We start from the raw sequence: 21,933 nt of genomic DNA on the forward strand, positions 1-21,933 counted from the left end.
GCAGAATGGTGGGCATGGTTCAGGCATGGCATTAATCACGCTATAGGCTAGTGCTTTGGGGGGGAGCTTTTGACTCGAGCACAATTGTGCTTTAGTCAAGTGTGCTCGGTCACAAGGGCTTGGGCTGGGCAAAGGCTTCGCTGTGAGGCAAGACTGGTCGGGATCGGAAGGTGCGTGAGTGGATTACTAAACTAGAGGGAGTTTCAGGAGCTAGCACAAAGATGTAGTTAGGATCACCCTACTCCTCTGCACTCAGACACTCTAACTTGCTCTGTGTGTGTGTGTGTGTGTGTCTGCTTGGGTGTGTGTGTGTGGAGGAGAATCATGAACCAGCGACATTTCAGGAGAAGCTGGGCCAAGCTGAATCACCTCCCCCGATCACCCTTCTCGACGTTCCTCACGTTTGTTCCCTGCCGTGCCCTCCGAAACACCAGCTGCACCTGTCATTCTCCTGGGCTCTCACTTTGGAAAACCTCTACTGCCCTCTTCTGATAGCTATGTGCACTGCAGTACCATTAGGCCTTTCGTAATCTTCAACCTTCTGTCGCTTCTCCTCAGCTCTAACCAGCACTTCAGTCTTCTTCTCTCGCACGGTGAGCACAAGTGCGCACATTTCTGGCACCAATGGATCTTGGCCTGCAAGGGGGCCTGAATTGGGATTCAGGTAGAATTAAGTTATACTGTAGGCAATGTAATAAACTGACAATGCAGCTTAAAAGACAATCAAAATCGGATTATGCCTTGATATGTTGTTGTCTAGCCTGCCTGTGATGTAGAAGTCTTCACCCCTCTTTGCTGTGATTTTTTTTCCCATCTCTTTTCATTTCTCGTAGAATTTCTTTTTTCAGAACTTCATTTCCTCTGCCCACCTCCCAATCATATCCTCCAGTATTCGTTTTTTACGTTTTCCACCAACTGAATCTCCGTTTTCATTTTTCTTCCCTTTCTCTCTACCCAAGCTCCTTCCTTACCTCATCAAGAATCTGCTTTAAAAGCACAATTAATATATCTCTTTTGCTATTTGTAGCATTGTGTTGTCATACCACCATACTTCGCAAAGTCTTTCAAAGAACAAAATCATTGAAGTTTCACTTTCAAGAAAAGAAAGACTATTTGACAGTCTAGTCCAGGGGTGTCGAGCTCCGGTCCTCGAGGGCCGCTGTCCTGCATGTTTTAGATGTTTCCCTGATCCAGCTCACCTGATTCGAATGAATGGTCGTTATAACAACCCTTTTAATTGAATCAGGTGTGTTGGAGCAGGGAAACATCTAAAACATGCAGGACAGCGGCCCTCGAGGACCGGAGTGCGACACCCCTGGTCTAGTCTATATACCCACGACCGCCAGATGTCGTCTTTTTTGTAATGTTCTATTCGAGTTTTCTTTATGCTAGAATTTGACCACTTACTGTTGTCGGCTATGTTTTACGGTTTGGTATTTTGATTCACTTCTACTCGTTCATTATGCTTTTGAAAGGAATGTATTTGTAAAAACCTTTGAATAATAAATAAAAAAATAAATGAAACACATAGAAAATATAGGCTAGATCATTCAAAATACTTTCAATTATGCTGAATGCTACCAATTTCATTTCGTCAAAAAATAGTAGACGGAATACTTAATCATGATGTATTGGTAAAGAGCTAGTTGCCTGCTGGGATACGGAATTATTAGCTAGATTAGCTAGCAGGCTACTGTTAGCTGGCTAACGTCAAGCTCCAAGAAGCCAAGTAGATCTGCACAGCTTCCTTTAACACGTCAAAATACAGATGTAGATCTGAGCATGCGCTGTGTTGCAGAGTCTGCAAAGCTGTCTCTGGAGAAGGTCTTTGTTGAGGACCAGCGAAAGAAAAGGATTGGACTGTTCGCTGTAATGTTTTATTGAATCGGAAATACTGGAAACATTGACACACGCAGTTGTCAATGATCGTGTATTGTCATTTTGTTAATACTTAATTTATTTAGTTCATTGCGACTGAGCGAAGCTGGCTTTCCTCTGTATACAAACAAACCTAAGGCTAACAATTTAAGGTGGCACATCAAAGATTTTTTTGACACAGTCATTTTCTGAATATAATAGGGTCAACGCTGTAGTAAATACTGGGAATAATGAATTGCTGAAAGGAGCTGGACTCCTTCATATTTCACTTGCTAACATGAGAGAAGAAAGTCATTTCACGGGAAAGAAGCTGATGGCAAGCGAAAGAAGGGGTCAACTTTCCTGCTGTCTCGACTATACGGAGGAGAAAGTGACAGCGAAGAGAAGCGACCTGCGACAATACGGCCCTTTTCATTTGATCTCGAAGTAAAATTTGGTCTGGAGACATGGAGACTGTGGGGAAATTTGAGTTCAGCAGAAAGGACTTGATAGGGCATGGCGCCTTTGCAGTGGTGTTCAAAGGAAAACACAGAGAGGTAAGGAGTTTCGTGATTATTGTTATTGTAAGTCAAAAGGTCGTTGTAAACATGCCAGGTCATTGTTTTTTTAATGCATCCAAGATAAAAACATATGTTCGAGGACATTTTGGTTGTTGTCCCAGTACGACCTTAAGAGGCCTGGATGTGCAAGAAAACGTTGGCTAAAACATAACAATGATGTATGGATGTGTTCCGTCACAGCTTGCATTTGCGAAATCAAAACATAAGAACACTATTAATAATGTAAGTTGTTTTGGGGTAGTGGATTTTAGTTAATTTTGGGGTGAGGGCCAAAAAAACATTTCTCCAATGCTCTCATGCACAAGCAACTGCAAGCGTTTCCATGATATCCTTGGGGCTGAAAGACAATTGTTATGACGTGACGTGCTCAATATTCAATGTTCAACAGTGCAAAAGCATCACCTCAAAAGCATGTAAATAATTGCCATCATTATGTTCAAATTGTGGTGTCCAGTTATACAATCTGATGTTATACAATAGTCTTATGTGATGCAAAATGCAAGCAAATACATTTGGTGTCTTTAGAAAATGCATAGTCATGAATGTGCTGAGCTTACAATCAACATGTTTGTTTGCCCCTAGAAACATGACTGGGAGGTGGCAGTAAAATGCATTAACAAGAAGAACTTGGCCAAATCTCAGACTCTTTTAGGAAAAGAGATCAAAATACTAAAGGTAGGCTGCTGGTTATATTGAGTGGGATTGTGGGACCTTTTTGAATGAATAACGTAAAATACGCTCTCTCTTTTCACTTCCCAGGAATTAAAACATGAGAACATCGTTGCATTACATGACTTTCAGGTATGTAATATCAGTCCATCGTGTTATTGAATAAGCATCACTTGTTTCATGACCATATCATTCTTAGGATCTAATCAGTCCATGTTGGCGAAGTAGAACAGTTGTGTACTGGGTGTTAAATGCTCATTTTACTTGACCCACTTTGGCACACTTGACACAAGAAATTGCTTTTAGTGACAATCAAACTGCATTGACCCAGTAGCCAAGATGGTTCAGACCCATGGGGATACACACTTCTATTTAGCCATTATTCTTCTAAAGTGGGAACATATTGAGATAACATTTGAAAGTGATCCCATTGTCTTCCTCAATCATGCTTTGTATCAGACAGGAAATCAGCAGTTTTCCTCAGCATGGTTACCTCATGTTTTTAAACATACATTGATCTAACTCCCCTTGACAAATACATAAATGCATGGCCTGTGTACAGTCTTGTGAGGTGTTTGTGAACTAGACCACGTCGAGGACCTCATCACCTATGCCCGGGCCCCTTTTTATCCAACTGGCTCTAATATTTGCATAGCTCTCTACATTTTCATGTAACCGACGCAGTTTCTATGGAGACACGGCTGTCTAGGTACAGCTTACGTGGTAAGTCACCGACGGTGACTTGTATGGGTGCTGTTTTTCAAAGCCCTCTGGTCTAACCTGTTATGACACAGGTAATGCCTGTCTCTTGTACTGTAGGCTAATTAACCTACAGGCAGAACTTCTGTCAAAAGGCGAGACAACACAAATGGTGAGGGCTGGTATTCCCTGCTACTTAGAAAGTTCTTCATCTAATGCATTGTTTTCGGCCAGCTGGCAGATGGTCCTGTTTCAGTTAAGCTGCTCTGTAGCGAGTGCTAGGTGGATGTGATGTGGTGGAGATCTGCAAATGCACTGCCGTCTGAATGAGATTCATGACCCCCTCCCTCCCCCCCACACACGCCCACACAAACAAACCCAATCTCCAAGGTGCCCACATACAGCCATCTGTCTGCAAGAGCTGCTTCCAGGAGGTCGTTAGAGCAGGTGCACAACGTCCAAACTAAGTGCTTGATGCGTTCGCCATTGAAAGTGACACGGGAGGGGGGGGATGATGTCACAAACGAATCAACTGTTCAGCAACGGCTCAAGATACTTGCATGCGCTTCCTTATCAGAAAACCAGTGGGACATATCATGTAGGGTGGAGAATAGACGTCTCACAGCAGGAATGTTGCCTTCGTGAATCAGTTACAAGCTTCTTAGCCCAGTGCTGTTCATGTGTTTGGCACACAACAATCTGTGCCATTGCTAACTACTGAATGATCTCATTGTACGTAGATTTCGATCTTCATAATATGACTGTCACCCAAGGTTTCCCAATGGGAATTTCAAACACATGTTGTCTTTATTGTCAGTTGAAAGGACAATCTGTAACATGTAGGCCGCACATTCTAGATAGTTCGAGGGGTTTTGAAGTGTGCGTGTTGGGATAAAGCAGAGCTTCTATCACTGTGCCCGAGGTGGCCTAGACTGTGCTGTTGAACTCAAGTTTTCCCCCCATGTATACATTTGAGGTTAAACATTGTTATCTAGTTGTCGGCCGCATTGACAGAATGGCATCTTGATGAGTCTGGGCAGGCCTCTCCCGTAAGGCCGCTCAGTCACACCCTGAGATCCTGGTACTCTGTCGGTTAAGCTGATTCATATGATGAGTCCCCTTTAAAAGTGAGTCAGATAGTCAGATAGCTGAGCGGTGAGGGAGTCGGGCTAGTAATCAGAAGGTTGCCGGATCGATTCCCCGCCGTGCCAAATGACGTTGTGTCCTTAGGCAAGGCACTTCACCCTACTTGCCTCGGGGGGAATGTCCCTGTACTTACTGTAAGTCGCTCTGGATAAGAGCGTCTGCTAAATGACTAAATGTAAATGTAATGTAAAACCTTGACATATATACTGCTTCATAGTTTTTTTGGGGGAGGGAACAGAAATGGTGTCACAGGTCCCCAGTGTAAAGGCTGTGACACATTGTGTAACCCAGTTGTTGATTAGAACACGAGGAGCTGCCTATTTGGACGGGCTCCCGTTAGATGAAGTAGGCCATTGAACGAGGCAATTGTCACACCCTCCGCGCTGTTTGTTTTTGCTCGCTCCGGCAGTAAACACATGCAAAAGGCACGGCCTGTTGTCACGTCGTAGCCCCTTTGCAGGATTCACAGCTCCCATCAAACGGCTGACACACGGGCACTCCTGCGGGGCGCGCTCCCTCATGGTCGTGATGCGTGTCTCCGTGCACAGCTGACGCTTGTGGTTTCTCTGCTCTAGCTTTGCCGTCGTGAACAAGAGCCACGCTACGCCATGGCGCGCTAATGAGTTCACATCACAGTGAGAGCAGGGTGCATGGGTTTCCCAGGCGAAGCACAGGGAAAACCAGATGGCTGGATGGATGGCTTGTCGGACGGTTGTTATCTCCCGCATGGCAGAAAGAGAGGACTCCGTGGGCGCTGACTCAGCAATGCTTTGCGTTGAGATCGAGCAGTGCCGAACGTCCTGATTGGCTGTCGCAAGAGCCCCAGGAAAAGGAGAGAGCGGAGGGTCATCTGTTGCTATGTGATAACAGGGCATTTTCAAGTGGGCTCCAGTCTGACTTGTTTTTCTAAGGCCTGTGCCAGTGAAGTTCTTGGAAAGGAGAGCGAGAGAGAGAGAGTGAGAGAGAGAGAGAGAGAGAGAGAGAGAGAGAGAGAGAGAGAGAGTGAGAGAGAGAGAGAGAGAGAGAGAGAGAGAGAGAGAGAGAGAGAGAGAGAGAGAGAGAGAGAGAGAGAGAGAGAGAGAGAGAGAGAGAGAGAGAGAGAGACGTTTGCCTTCTTTTTTCTGGCCTCTTTGTAACCTGTTTGTTGTGTTTGGTAATAAATTGGTTTCTGTTTATAACATACAGATGTCTTTCACTCGATTTCAAATGGCATTGTCAGCAAAGTCAAGGCCTCTCTGAAAAGTCTAATAGGTTCCAAGCTCAATGTTAATAAAACACTTTGCCGTCAATGTTTGCTTGAGTAAAGCTACATGCAGAAGTCTCATTTTTTTATTGCAGTCCTTCATTGAATCCACACCCTTAAAGGCAATTAATCTTCCCAGTTGCTGTGGGGTGAGATTATCAACTCCTGAATGGAAATTTCCTGTTTCCACATCTGCAGCAGACCCCATGTCTGTGGCTCTGTCATGCTAATTAGCTGAGGATTAGATGTGACTTTAGTGTTCCTTTCCCCTCAACAGTTTCCACAACAAGCTCTGCTACATTGTTGTTAACCTTGTGCCTTTACCTTGTGCCTAAAGACAACATTTGAGGAAGCTGTTGTGAGCTGTTGTGAGCTGTTGTGAGCTGTTGTGAGCTGTTGGTCTGTATTGGCTGGCCTGATTGTTGATCCCCATCATCTTTAGCTGAATGAACATGCTGACTCATCCAATCGCTTTGGCGTGGTTTACATTTTGTCTGTCACAACAGGCAAGGCTTTTTGAGTGACCCTATCGACCTCTCTGTCCTGGTGCATGTTAACCCTCTGTGACCTGCATGCACATGCCTTCCACCCATCACCTTTACACAATCGGACTGCGGATTCATAGGTCTGGAGAAGCATAGGATAGGATTTATGTCAAAATTATATACCCATAGGAAGGCTTTTGGATACAAAAATATTTATGTGAACCATTTTAACTGTTTCTAGGTTACCTTATGTCACTAAACACAAGCTATAAACAAATATAAATAGTGTCAAGAAACACTATATTTTAGTGTTTTGTTTATTTACTCGTCGAACATTTGAGTTCTGACATTTGTGACTGGCCTTCTTTTTATCTATTTTTTTCCGGTTTTCATCGTCCCTCCCTCTTTTCTCACCATGTCTTTTCTCTTTTTAGGAAACAGCCGGTTCTGTGTACCTGGTCATGGAGGTAAGCCTGCTTTCTGTCTGTGCCTAACTCCTGTTGCTGTGTCGGCTACACTCTGAGGAGGCTCTCGCCCAGACTAGTCTGGCCCTGGCCCTGACTAGTCTGTCTCTGGCCCTGACTGTAATGAGCTGTGACTCCTAGCTACCAGGGAATGTCAACAGCAGAGAAGATAATGAACACTTAGCTTAGCTTCTCATAAGCTCTTTGATTGAAGGGAAATTGGATGTTTGTAAAAAAATAAATAAGTGGAAGTGGCACACTGAATGACTCGAGACGTGTTGTCACATCAGTAATGCTACACCGTCATGTAGCCAGGGCCACCTCTCTGTCAGCATGGTCGACATTTAATTGTAGAGCCCTTTTTACAAGCTACGTCACAGAGAGACCCATAGAACTGCACCTAAACCGACAGAACCCTCAGAAGACGACCAGAGAATGTCAGACACTTCAAGGACTTGTGTGTCTTTGAATTATTCAGACTTGGTGCGCGTTACCTCTTGCAAATGCGAGCTTTGTTAACCGTATTCTCTTTTATGTCTTTGTCCCTCTCTGTCTCTTTTCTCTCTCTCTCTCTCTCTCTCTCTCTCTCTCTCTCTCTCTCTCTCTCTCTCTCTCTCTCTCTCTCTCTCTCTCTGTCTCTCTCTTTCTGCCTGTATGTCTCTCTCCCTCTCTGTCTCTCTCTCTTTCTGTCTGTATGTCTCTCTCTCTCTCTGTCTCTCACTCTCTCTCTCCCCCCCCCCTTTTTCCTCCCTCTCCAGTACTGCAATGGGGGTGACCTGGCAGACTATCTCCACTGTAAGTGAACTGTTTCATCTATCAAAGCCAACTGAGCCTCTTACTAGAATTGGATGGGCTTTCTATTACATTTGGTTAATGCGAAAGCCGACTAATCAAAGCAGTCGCATTCTGGTAGGTCAGATCCGGAGAGTGAACGGAATATATATTTCCGAATTGTGGTCTCGAAACAAGCCTACGTGAGAATACTCGAGTACGACCAGGATGAAAGGGGACGTTACGTAACGGAGGAACGAGGGTGGCCGTATAAGCTTGACCAGAGCTCAGAGTAACCCATTCAGAGCTTTCACCGGGTTGTTTATTTTGGAATCCTGTGCCTGTGGGTTTGTAGGAGGGAGACAGGATCAGGTTTGGTGTTTCTGTTAGGTCGGGAGGACGTGAGCCAGAGCTAAGCTGTCTGAATTGGACAGACAGTTGGGGGAGAGGGTGGGACTCTGACATAGCACCATGTCTGGCCAGGGGAACAGACTGCAGGGAAGGGGGGGGGGGGGGGGGGGGGGGGGGGGTCTGCTGAGTCAGGAAAGAGGAAGTTGGAAGGAGAAAGAGAATGCCTCATTCTTGCCGGACTGCAGTCAGTGGATATATTTGGTTCAGTAAAATGAAGTCGCTATTTCACATTACGCTGTTGACCGCGCAACACTCACCGAAATAGAAAAGTTATGTACTTAAGAGGGCTGTCTTTTTCCGAGGTTTGAATAGTCAAATAGACGTTGATTCTTCTTTGTGTGAGTTGTCTCCTTGTCTCCCTCTCTCGCCCCGGTGCCCCTCTCACCCTGTGTCCCTCTCTCCCACAGCTAAGGGAACCCTTAGTGAGGACACCATCAGGGTGTTTCTGCAGCAGATAGCAGGGGCCATGAGGGTGCTGCAGACCAAGGGGATCATCCACCGTGACCTCAAACCCCAGAACATCCTGCTCTCCTACCCTGCAGGTCGCAAGTCACACTCCACCAACACCTGCATCAAAATAGGTGTGTGTGTGTGGATGCCTATCTATCATGTTTGCTATCACATTCGTTCAAGTAAGAGTTCATCTTGCAGGAAGAAGACACATTAAGCTCCACATGATTGAGATGTTTTATTGCTCATCCACCTCCTGTGGCGTACAAAGGCCTTCGTACAGATGAGATGAAACCCGGGGTGTCTTTTTAAAAGGTCTCCTTCCATCAATCTCTCCCTGGGGCATTTATCCTCCTGTGTTACTGGTGTGAAGGATGAAGCCGGCCTCAGTCACACTCACAACACAGTGATATAATCGTCATTGCTCTGCTGAAACTTGTTTTGCTCCCACACCACACCACACACCAACTCACAGGATCCCGTTTAGAGGAAAAACCAGCTTGGTGTCCTACTTTAGTGGGGTAATATTTCACACTCATTCATGTCCAATTTTGAGCAGTGACACTCTTGTTCATTGTTTCCTACCTTGGATTTGTGATATGTGGAACAACCACTAACATGTAAGCTGTTAAACACCAGTATGAGGTGTTCTAATGTGGTTCGAGTGTTATGTTTAGCAGGAGAGCATTTAGAAGAGGTTTTAAAACACGTATTTTTCTCTCTTCCCTTGTCTGTAGCTGACTTTGGGTTCGCCCGATACCTCCAGAGCAACATGATGGCAGCTACATTATGTGGGTCCCCCATGTACATGGTAAGGACCCGCATCCCATCCTCTCACTGACCAAAAACCTCCCATCGTCTTTCACGTGTGTCACTGCAAAATGTGTCCCCCGTTCCTTCCCCCGGTGCGCCAGGCTCCGGAAGTCATCATGTCTCAGACCTACGATGCCAAGGCTGACCTGTGGAGCATAGGAACCATCGTGTTCCAGTGTCTGACCGGGAAGGCCCCTTTTCAGGTGAGCACAGACGTCGACCTGGGTTTGGTCCTTGTGGATGACCGTGCTCCCCTGTGAAGTCAGAGCACACTCCTTCCTTGTTCCTTCTGTGTTATCTCGTTTGGGATGTACAGACATGACTGTCATCTGTTCTGGCTGTCTGATCCAGCAGGCTGCCGTAGCTTTTTTCTTCTTCCAGATCATGTGAGACCTGGTAAATACTAGCTAGAGTTCAAAGGCTGTTTGTCTGGTTTCTCCTAAGGCTGTTTGGGAGATCAAGACATGGTATCTGTAAATCAAAGGAAACAGGAATGTTTTTTTCCTTCTAGAGAGTAAAGTACTGTACACAGTCTAAACTGGCCCAACAGGATTCCTTTCTCATATCTATACCTTTGTTGGCTTAGTACACACAACACAGACACTCATGAAGCAGCACTATTTAGTACAGTAATTGATGCTTACTCCACAGGCCAGCAGTCCTCAGGACCTTCGGTTGTTTTATGAGAAAAACAAGAACCTCAGCCCTAAGTAAGTCCCTGAGAGGTGTGTGTGGGTGTGTGGGGGTGTGGGTGTGTGTGTGCGTGTTTGTGTGTGTATGTGTGTGTGTGCCCGTGCCTAACCAGAAAACACCCATCCCTTTCCCTTCCCATTCTAGTTTTTCAAATCAGCTAATGCCTTTCTTGATAGATAGTGGCATTACAGCCTTTGTGATTATTACAGTCCATTACCTCCACTGATGACTAATGTTCTGCGGATCTAATGGAAGAATGATGCAACCATACCACACGCGTGTTCTATACTATCATCTCCTCTATGATTAGCTCTGCTGACATGAATCGTCTATTTTGGTGGGAGAGGACTTTAGGCCCCGTGGTCAGTTTATTGTACGTTTTATAGATTTAAAGATAATACTAGGAGCATGGGCCATGTTTCTTGTTTCATCTGTATTTATGTGTGTGTGTGTGTGTTCCTCCCTCTCCAGCATCCCCAGAGAGTCCTCATGCCACCTGAGGCAACTGTTACAGGGTCTCCTCCAGCGCAACCACAAGGACCGCATGGACTTTGGTCAGTAGGACCCCTCACTCACGACACCGACGCATCCATGCGTCGAGCTTCGACCCGAGGGTTGAGCAGTGGATGCTCAGTGGGAAAATCGAGCACCCTGTAGACTCTCTATGAGTTGACACCGGTTCTTTGGGTCTCTTTTGTGGCGGCCATTCATGTCGTTGTTCTGTTCCCATCTCTTTCAGACGAGTTTTTTCGTCACCCTTTCCTGGAAGCCAGCTCATCGATGAAGAAGAGTGAGTCTTTCTGCGTTCCTCCCTGGCCTTATCGACATATCTGTTAGCGTTTGATACCGACCTGTTACTTAAAAGTCCTGTTTGATAAAACGCGGAGAAAAAAACAAAACATCTATCGACTATGTGTCTCTGTGCGTGTTTTTAACCACAGCGACTCCTGTTGTTACCATGACTGGCTTTCCAAGCTCACCATCAGCTAGTTCTTGTAGCAGTTCCTCCACTTCACACCTGGCTTCACCTCCGGTTAGTGTTTGTGTGTGTGTGTTTGTGTGCGTGTGTTTGTGTGTGTTTATATGGGAGTCAGGTGGCTGAACGGTGAGGGAGTCGGGCTAGTAATCTGAAGGTTGCCAGATCGATTCCCGGCCATGCCAAATGACGTTGTGTCCTTGGGCAAGGCACTTCACCCTACTTGCCTCGGGGGGAATGTCCCTGTACTTACTGTAAGTCGCTCTGGATAAGAGCGTCTGCTAAATGACTAAATGTAAAATGTAAATGTATATATACAGTATCAGGTCATACAGAGTGCAGAGGAATGGTGAGGGTGAGTCTCTGTGATAAACCATGCATGGGGCCTGTGCCTCAGCACAGCCATGTTGTAATCTCTTGCAGATAAAGAGGAGTTTAAGGACCAGCTGACTCAAAGATCTCACAGCTGTCTCCCAGCTGTCCTTAACGGAAGCCTCTCAGGCCACAGCTACTGTTTAACTGTGAGCACTGTAGTGTAGCACTGCAGGTATCTGTGATGAGGCCACGTAATATGATACCAGAGCATGGTGGTGTGGTCTGTGGCTTGCGGGCCTTTTGGCACAGATTGTCAGGCAGACGGGTTTGCTAAATGTAGGCTACTGCGTGTGTGGATTGTTTGTTTTCGATTGGTGTTGTGCATTGAATCTTTCCGAATCCAATATTGGTCAAATGCCATTTTAATCAACTTACCATGAATAATTGCAGTGTTTTTTTGACTGTTTCAAATGGAAACATGGGTGAAATGGGTTAGATGCTAATGAGTTTGATGCTAATGTCTTAGATACTATTGTGCTAGATGCTAATGGTCTAGATGCTATTGTGCTGGATGCTAATAGTCTAGATGCTAATAGGCTGGATGCTAAATAGCTAAAGGTTGGCTATAGTCTAAATGGTCATTTGCTCCTGCTCTGTGCCACTGCAGCAGTCCCTGGCTGAGGTCCAGCAACACCGTGCCAAGCCCCTGGCCTCCCCTACCCAGGATGCACCAGGCTTCCTCCTCAAGGACTCGTCTGGGGGGGGCGGCAGCAGCAAGAACTCCTCCTGTGACACCGACGACTTTGTCATGGTTCCCGTTCACTTTCCCAGTAAGCACACTCATAGTATAGAACAGGAGTGAGTTCATTTAGCCCTGCTTTGTCATCAAGTTTTAGGAGTGGAGGTCTACAGGCCGAAACACTCGAGCCTGACAATCTATCTGGCACAGCAGGGGTCAAAGGGGTCAAAAGTTAACTCTAACCTTTCTTTCTGTGGTTTCTCAGCTGGAGAGCTGACATGTGAAGAGCCTTCTGGGAAAATGCTGCAGGACAGCCTGATGACCAGCAGGTGTGTGTTTGGGACTTCAGTCTCAAACAGTTGGCACAATACAATACAACGTTTTAATTGGTTATTCAAAAAAAAACGTTTTTCACCCTCTTCAGCTCTCTTCTGGCCTCTTGTGGGCTGGGTAGCCAAGGCAAGACTCCGCCCCTGTCTCCCTCCAACAGTGGGGCCCCCTGCCCTGTCAGGTGAGACCAGGGCTGCAGCAGAGCTGGGTGAAAATGGTGGACGCGAGGTTCCAACTTTACATTACATTTACATTTATGCTCAGGAGTAGACGCTTTTATCCAAAGCGACTTCCAAGAGAGAGTTTTACAAAAGTGCATAGGTCACTGATCATAACAACGAGATAGCCCCAAACATTGCGGGTAGCCAAACGTGAAGCATACATTGTGAAACCAAATAAGTCCCAAAGGGAAGAACAATAAGAGCATTTAGTTAGACAAGTTACAATTAAACAGCAAGAACCTCAAAAGTGCAAGAGTGTACCCGTGGAAAAAGCAGGCAACACTAATGTATTTTCACAGCAAGTACAATAATAAGACAATATTGGTTACAACAAACCAACAAGAGCAACAAGTCTCTCAACAGTTTAGCTTTAGAAGCTATTACATTTTAGAAGCTATCAACTGTGTATGTATGCGCATCCTACAATTACCATTTTCAAGCAAGGTGTTGGACTAATTCCTTGACATTTACAACCTTCTACTCTAATCAAGTGGAATAAACAGCATTGTAGCATTACAGTGCTTATTTCCCTTGATTAGAGCTTTAGAATACTTGTCAACCAACTGGCTCAGTGTATGACAATTCAGATTATCCTGGCAACAAAGCTGTCTCTGGTTTAAAAAGCGATTACAACCATGATACTGTAATCTGAGGGGGTCAATTGGTCAACATATAATAAGCACCCTAACCCTTGTTCCTCTTCACAACCCACTTTACACGTCCATCCAAACCTCTCACTCGTGTCATTGTTCAAAGAATTCTCTCCTTTTTTGCCGTTCATACTTTGCGGGGTACAGTGAATAGTTAATTGTAGTTAACGCTCCCTCCTCTTTTTGGCAGGCCAAGCGAGTTCTCGGCAAGCAACTGTGGTAACTATGGAAACTATCGCCAGTCGGTGCCCATTCCAGTTCCCACTCAGGTCCACAACTACCAACGTATGGAACAGAATCTACACTCCCCCAGCCAGGATAGTTCACCCAGGTCAGAACACACAAACACACACACGCACGCTGTAGGGAATTCTCTGCACAACACATGAGGAGCAAACTTGTCAAAACAGACAAACGCTCGCTTGCTATTTTTAGTGTCGTCGTTTTCCCACCGTTTCCTGCTTGACTTCATCCTGACACGTTACTGTAAACAATCAGTAGCGCTCTCGTCCAAACATGTCTCTCTCTCCCCTTCACTGTCTCCCGTCCTGGCCAGGCTGTCCACCCAGGTGCACCGCTGCAGCAGTAGAGGCTCCCTGGGAGTCGTCAGGACCGGCCCATCTCCAGCTTACTCAGCGGGCCACGGGGCAGCCGCGACCCCCCGCAGACTCTCAGCAGGCGGGGCCCGGCCCTTCCAGCTTTCCCCTCAAGGTATGGAAGTCACAATCGCTAACCTGCTGGAACGGGAGAGGGGATGTGCTCGCTTTTTATCTCCCTTCTTTCCTTCCTTCCTTCTCTCTCTCTCTCTCTCTCTCTCTCTCTCTCTCTCTCTCTCACCCCACTTTGATGCTACCTTGTACGAGAAATTGATAAACCAAGGATGATTCTGTCACGTATTTGACCATGGGGTTTAAACATTAACTTGATCTGTCCTTGTAAGTCTGTATTGTTTGGATGGGTGTGGTTTGGTTCACATTTTTCACATTCCATGTTTCAAGTCCTTTATTTGGGGTGTTTATTGTTGTGTGCACCCTATAACCTTTCTCCTTTACCTCCTACCCAGCTCCCCAATTCCATGACTCCCGGACGCCCTCACAGCGGCAGCCAGGCCTGGGCACCCGGCTCCACAGCGCCCCCTGTCTCCTGGAGTGCGCCCGCGGCAGCAGGCAGAAGATCAAGAAGCAGCACTCGGACCCAGTGGGGGTCACCCACGCAGGCTTGATGGCGGTCCGACCCCTGCACTCCTCTCCCAGGCTGAGCGAGCTCATGCAGCGGAGCCCCCTCCCCACCATCCTGGGCTCCCCCTCCAGGGTAAGGCCTCACACCGGGGTTGGTTTACATTCCACTTCTTCTTCTTTTTTCCCCTCAAATGTCTATCTGTGTATTTTGCTCGAATGAAGTACTATACCACATGGTGATGGATGACAGTCTTGTGTCCGGTCCACAGACTATCCCTCCGTTCGAGTTCCCCAAGCCCCCCAGTTCCCCCAACCTGGTGACCTTCCTGGCCCAGCAGGGTCTGGTCCTGGGAGCTGTTGGTGGCAGGCCTTCCTCTGACCAGAGAGAGCTCGCTCTTCCCCCTGGTGGCCAGGCCACTCATTACATCGCCATGGTGGAGGACGGCAAGGGCTTTTGCAGGTCAGAGACAGGCTAACATTTGTAGGGAATCGGCAAGGAGGAAAGAGAGATGGTTCTTTTGGAGGAAAGAGAGATGGATCTTTTGTTTCGATGAGTTTAGGCTTTTTTTCAGCGTTCTGTGGCACTCTTGTTGTCCTACCTCCGTGCGATCTCCAGGTCCCAGAGTGCCGGCCGTCTGTCTGACATGCTGCTAATGGCTGCCTTCGGGACACCACCTGGTGACAGGGACAGCACTGAGAACCTCAGCTCTGACCGAGCCATCGACATCATAGGTAAGTCCAGGCTCTGTGTAAATGCAGCTTTGTTTAAGGTTTCGTAGGAGTCAGATGGCTGAGCGGTTAGGGAATCGGACTAGTAATCTGAAGGTTGCCAGATTGATTCCTGGCCGTGCCAATTGACGTTGTGTCCTTGGGCAAGGCACTTCACCTGTACCTTCACCCTGTACTTACTGTAAGTTGCTCTGGATAAGAGCGTCTGCTAAATGACAAATGTAAATGTATGAATGTTAAGATGGTTCGTCTTTGTAGGATTAAAGGTCCCTGAACTTTATTTGTACAAGAGTTTCACCACAAAACGAGATAAAAGGGTGTGGATCACATTGTGTCTAGATGAGATAAGTTTGGGTCCCGTGCAAGTTCACCTGGAGACGATACAGAGATTTGCTTCAGGGCAGTGTTAGCCTTTCACTGTTGAGTCATCTTTATGGTTCACTGGCTGCAACAGCAGCACATTTTATAAGGTAAAATGCTTATCTTAGTGGGTCAGTCAACATTGTTGAGTATTGTCGGGAAAATGGCAGAATGGAATTTATATTTATTTCGATGATAACAGAAACTAGGACATTTGACTAACATTACATCTCACACAAACTTTTACTTAGTGTGTTTTCACAGTGGTGTGACCTGTTGGTTTAAGTTAATATTGTTTCATTTCCTTGTATTATTATCTACTGTAAGGCTTTCATTGAGTTGTAGGTACAACTTTATCAAATAGGTAAACTGACAAAAACTCTTTTACACCAGATGTATACAGAATGATCTCGATTGCACGTAGGTCAATATTGTGCCTCCCTCATCGGCCTAGCTTTGTCTGCTTGTCCCCCAGCGCCCCCTGGTGGTGGCGGAGCAGTGGTGGCAGGCTCTGGAAGTCCAGCTAAGGTGGTGTTCACAGTGGGCTCCCCATCCAACAGTAGCACACCGCCCCAGCCATCTCGCAACAGGAAGTACTCCGGTGAGTGGCATAGCAGCAAGACTGCGTTGTGTACATTTTGACCAATGAAAACGTTTTAAAATGTATTTTCGGTTGAAGGGGACACTGATACTGTACAATGATAACAGGCAGTGGTTCCTAAACTATAAGTTGGTTAGCTTAGTTAAGAGCTTCGTTCCCTGAAGCAAGTCCATGACCGTCTCCCTCCTGTGCCAGGCTCCTCCAGCTCTGTCAGCCCAGCCGGGTCCTTCACCAGCCGTCACCCTCAGACGGGCCCCTATCTGGATGGCTTCGAGGGCTCCTCCAGCCCGCGCTACAGCTTCACAGACCCAATCACGGCCAACATGGGGGGCCCCGTCACCTTCGAGGCCCCCGAGCTGCCAGAGGAGACCCTGATGGAGGTTAGGAGGAAGGGACCGGGAGGGGGCGTGGGCGGGATTGGTTGTGTGTCGTCTGAGGCACAACGGGACTGTGTGTCCCTTCATCGGGTTTCTTTTTTCACAGCATCCCTTCCCGGTCCTGTTCACAGGTGTGTGACCTCTGTTGTTGTCTTTCCTCCATCTCCTCTCCTCCTCCATCTCCTCCCCTCCCTCTCCTCCCTCTCCTCTATCTCCTCTCCTCCTCCATCTCCTCCCCTCCCTCTCCTCCCTCTCCTCTATCTCCTCTCCTCCTCCATCTCCTCCCCTCCCTCTCCTCTCCTCCCTCTCCTCTCCTTCCTCTCCTCTCCTCCCTCTCCTCCCTCTCCTCTCCTCCCTCTCCTCCCTCTCCTCTCCTCCCTCTCCTCTCCTTCCTCTCCTCTCCTCCCTCTCCTCCCTCTCCTCTCCTCCCTCTCCTCCCTCTCCTCTCCTTCCTCTCCTCTCCTCCCTCTCCTCCCTCCCCTCCCTCTCCTCCCTCTCCTCTATCTCCTCTCCTCCTCCATCTCCTCCCCTCCCTCTCCTCTCCTCCCTCTCCTCTCCTTCCTCTCCTCTCCTCCCTCTCCTCCCTCTCCTCTCCTCCCTCTCCTCCCTCTCCTCTCCTCCCTCTCCTCTCCTTCCTCTCCTCTCCTCCCTCTCCTCCCTCTCCTCTCCTCCCTCTCCTCCCTCTCCTCTCCTCCCTCTCCTCCCTCTCCTCTCCTCCCTCTCCTCTCCTCTCCTCCCTCTCCTCCCTCTCCTCTCCTTCCTCTCCTCCCTCTCCTCTCCTCCCTCTCCTCCCTCTCCTCTCCTGACTGCAGCAGGAGCACACTGACACCCTGCAGAGGCTGCGCTTCACCCTCAACTTCGCCCGCTGTCTGATGGAGGTGGCTTGTTCCCGGGGGTCTGGATGTGAGCCCGGTCCCACGGAGGGCCAGGAGGACACCCCTCCCCCCTCACTGCTCCAGCAGCAGAGCCTGGTAGCTGACCAGATCAGCTCCCTGAGCCGTGAGTGGAGGTAGGAGCCAAAGCTACTGGCTAAACAGGCTAGCCAATAACACAAATACAGTTGTATGCAGTTTTAATATGGGAAATATTGTTTGGCAATACCACTATCTTTAAGGGCTATTCATTTACAGACTTGAGATAAACGTGTATATATTTTTGGTGTATCTCAGCCATGCCGAACAGCTGGTGTTGTACATGAAGACTGCCGAGCTCCTGTCTTCAGCCTTACACACGGCCATGGGACAGGTGAAGCAGGGCAAACTCTACCCTTCTTCCACGGTCAAACAAGGTAAGACCAGTCAGCGTGGTTTGGGGGAATATCATCACTGGGTCAAAGGAATCGACAGCTATAACAAAAGCCACAACCCATTTATTTGTTCCACTTCTCTCTCTCTCTGTCTCTCTCACTCTCGCGCGCGCGCGTTCTTTCCTCCCGCGGCCGCCGCGCAGTGTTGAGGAGGCTCAACGACCTCTACAAGTGCAGCGTGTCTTCGTGTCGCGTGCTCAACGGCCGGCTGGAGCGCTTCTTCTCCAGGAAGCATCGACTCATGGACCACATCAACACCATTACAGCGGAGAAGCTTCTCTTTAGCCACACTGTACAGATGGTGAGCCGGATCCTCCTCCCAAATTCACTATGCACACAACAAGCTTTCTTTTTTTTTGTTTTTGATTTAACAGAGTCGGAGAAAAAGACAGTACTAAACTGTATCTGTCTGCTATCTCTCTCTTTCTCACAGTCTTTCTCTCGTTTTATAAACAAAGTCTGTCAAAGACTGATTCCCTGTTGTCCTGACGTAGACGTTGGCTACGGTTGAGGTTCTCTTCGTGCTAGACCAGGCGTCACATGCCACATGTTGAAAATCAGCTGTGTAATATTGCTATAGGGATATCTAGATGCTTTTCACTTGGTTTAGCCTGAGATTGACACGCCTAACTGTAACGTTTAATCGTTCATCTGATCTCTTCCCTCATGTTTATCACGAGTGTTACCCCTGATCTCCTCTTGTTTTGTCTCCTCCAGGTCCAGGCAGCTGCACTGGACGAAATGTTCCACCAAGGGGAGGCGTCGATCCTCCGCTACCACAAGGCCCTGCTGCTGATGGAGGGCCTGTCCCTGCTGCTGACGGAGCAGACTGACATCCTCAGCGTCAGCAAGTGTGAGTCGCACCTCACACCTTCCCGAGATTGGACGTTGTTCTGGGCCTCTGCGAATGAATCAGCCGTCCAAAGGGACGTTTGCGTTTTTCCGTCGCTCTCCCTTTAATTTCTCGCCCCTCTCGCTCTCTCTGTCTGTAGGTAAGGAGTGCATTGAGCGTCGCCTCACCGCTCTGCAGTCGGGGCTTTGCGTTTGAGGATGCTGCAGTGCACCCTGGGATGCTTTTATCGCGATGTCAGTCGTCAACACAGCTACCGTCACCGTCCCCAGTTCATCTAATCGACCCCTCCTTCACACCATCTTGGTATCCCACTCCACATTCCACATTATGGTCTCTGAACCGGACATGGGACAGGTGACAATGGTCATGGAGGGGAACAGAGACCGGATCCGCACTGGACCAATATTGGAGACTTGACTGCCTCAGAGCATTAAAGAGGACCCGTTCCCCCGGATGGATTAGTGTCCATGCAGTTCGACAGCTTTATGAAGTCTCATACTCACAGACTACTACGTCCTAGGGGGGCCCTTCAGCCGTCGTTGCGAAACAGACACAGGCACACAATTTGGTCCCACCAGTGAGTAGGCGCAAAGCAATCAGTAACGATTAGTCATTAATTAGGCCACTGGCTGAGAAAACTCAGTTGAGACTTTTTTGCGCGAGATATATCCTTCTTTTGTTTGGCTTTGAGGTCATCATAAATGGTGTCGTTATTTCATTGGAAGCTTACCTTTGGAATTTCTGATATTTTGCATTACAAACCTGATTGTGGCATACATTTATGAAGTCACAGAAATTACAGTCGTTAGCTTTTAAGTTGTTTGAAACCAAAAGTAAGATCAATTCTAGTGACAGACCTAGAAAAGTCATTGTGGTGGGAGTCCTTTATCTTTCCACATTTGGCTTGTGATCGACTCTATTGGCCATATAAAGGTCGATGTGTTTCCTTCAGCCCATTAATATGGAGCGAGAGAATGTACTGAGGGACTAAAGCTACAGTACTTTGATACAGACTGGAACTGGGCCAATTCAAGAATTTCACCAAAGTATTTGATGGAAGCCATGTTGAAAGACAAGCTGGAACTGCTATTCCTTATACAGCTTTGGAGTCATAAGGCTTGAGATACTGTATATCCCGATCACCATTAATCAGCTATGTAGGAAACAGAATGTTATTTTAACCAGTATATGCCAGAAGTAGCGCTTTGTGGTTTAGTCCGACCAAGGAATATTCTCCATATAGAGTTATACATTTCTGGCATTGATATTTGATTACATATGACATTTTAGTTCAACTTAAATAATCTATTTAGATTCTCTGTGTCGTTTGAGTGCAGCAATCACAATTTGTTTGAATGTAGGGCTGCTTGACAGAACGAAATCAGCCCATAGTTACTAAACACTGAGAGCCCAGAACTTTCTAGAACTGTCATCAACTGGGCAAAGCGTAACTATCTATGAATACAAATAGGTGTTATTGCACTGTTTGTTTTCTTCAGTACTGTTCAGAAAAGTAATTGGATGAGACTCAGAAATGTACATGCTGTTTTGTTCAGGAACTTATTAGATGGATTTTAGCTAATAAAATATTTTTTTTAGTAGTTTTGGATGGTTTTGTTATATGTTGATGTGTGATTGAGTGTTGACAGGAAAGTGGCATAAGCTATTAAACCTTTGACAGGTGCCTTTTGAAGGGGAAAAAACTAAAAACAAAATTTGGACTTGTTGTATTGATTATTATGTGTTTGTTTCTATGTGTTGTTTTAAAGTCATGAAGAGTGATGATTGTGGTGGATTTTTGAAGTAGTTTATTAATTGTAGTGGATTGGACGCATTTTTTCCTGATTTAATTGAGCTATTAGTAGTTTTTTCCCCTGACAACATATTTTTGAACACTTTACCCTCGTCTCCCTACCTTAACCTTAATTTTTCTAGTGGTTAGTAGCAACATATATATATCTGAAGTGTGCGTGCATGTGTGAACTAGAGTTTGTGATACATACAGACACTTTATAATTTGCTTAATGGAACAGAGACACTGATTATCAAGCAGTGATATATTCACGAAATCCCAAAGTCCTGGTTAAACAAATCTATATTGTCAGGAAAACTAAGGCTCTAGTTGGAATGTTGGTCATGTTGTGTTTGGACCAGAAAAGAGCAAGGAATAAGTTTGTTGTCTGTATCTTTTGGCTTGCCTGCAATTTGTCTCTTGTTTTTTATTTATTTTATTTCTCCTTTTAGCGTCTGAAAGTTGTAACAGATATTGCACACAGCCAATGTCATGTAAACAATGTTTAGTTTGTGTTATACATTCCAAATGAATGTTAAGTCTAGTGTCTCAGGTAGGGTTTCTACTGACCACACTATGATCGCCCTGAATCTCCTAATCACCGGCTGATGGAAGGCATGATGATGTCTCACCTGTAAACATTGGTCACCGTCTTATTTTAATCATCAGTGATGATGTTGGTCAGAAATCTGAAGCAAACATACAACATAAATTGGAAAACTGTCAAAGTAATGGTCACAATGTAAGGCCGTGATATTAAATGTTTGTCAAAATTATTCTGCACTCGAATTCTGTACTCGTTGTTATGATTCTGCATTCCATTTATATAGATAGGCTGATAATAAAATGTATGCTCATTCAATAAATTATTGTTCAAGAACAAATCTCATCGTGAACATTTATATTGTTCAGTTGTGCACTCAATATAGCCTACTCAAAATATCTGAATGTTGCATTACTTCACTCTATTGCTAGTAAATGAGGATTGTAAACAACTGATATTGAGGTTCTGTCTGTCTATGTATGTATGTATGTATGTATGTATGCATGTATGTATGTGTGTATGTGTGTACGTATGTGTGTATGTGTGTACGTATGTATGTACGTATGTATAAACATGGAGAGCATTTTCCCATAACGCCCACCCATCTAAAGACCTCTACACACTATCGATTAAATACTGTTGTCAGGTATTAAATGGTAGGAGAATATAAATAACTATAC

At 46.3% G+C, this 21,933-nt stretch overlaps 1 protein-coding gene across 1 annotated transcript; it reads left to right on the forward strand.

The window, feature by feature from the left end:
- The first annotated feature begins 1,772 nt into the window (after window positions 1–1,772).
- Window positions 1,773–21,593, forward strand: ulk1b (unc-51 like autophagy activating kinase 1). Its single transcript, XM_047014960.1, has 27 exons — window positions 1,773–2,414; window positions 3,021–3,113; window positions 3,198–3,239; window positions 7,115–7,147; window positions 7,903–7,939; window positions 8,734–8,907; window positions 9,514–9,587; window positions 9,691–9,792; window positions 10,241–10,299; window positions 10,754–10,836; window positions 11,022–11,072; window positions 11,224–11,315; window positions 12,241–12,403; window positions 12,578–12,641; window positions 12,737–12,823; window positions 13,704–13,844; window positions 14,070–14,224; window positions 14,577–14,824; window positions 14,961–15,151; window positions 15,308–15,423; window positions 16,256–16,381; window positions 16,577–16,761; window positions 17,571–17,767; window positions 17,928–18,046; window positions 18,208–18,365; window positions 18,782–18,917; window positions 19,057–21,593. The coding sequence occupies exons 1-27, from the start codon at window positions 2,325–2,327 to the stop codon at window positions 19,110–19,112; spliced, it is 3,072 nt and encodes a 1,023-aa protein (XP_046870916.1). The 5' UTR covers window positions 1,773–2,324; the 3' UTR covers window positions 19,113–21,593.
- The last annotated feature ends 340 nt before the right edge of the window (window positions 21,594–21,933 follow it).

This window comes from Hypomesus transpacificus, unplaced genomic scaffold (genome assembly GCF_021917145.1).
Source record: "Hypomesus transpacificus isolate Combined female unplaced genomic scaffold, fHypTra1 scaffold_27, whole genome shotgun sequence".
NCBI classification, from domain to species: Eukaryota; Metazoa; Chordata; class Actinopteri; order Osmeriformes; family Osmeridae; genus Hypomesus; species Hypomesus transpacificus.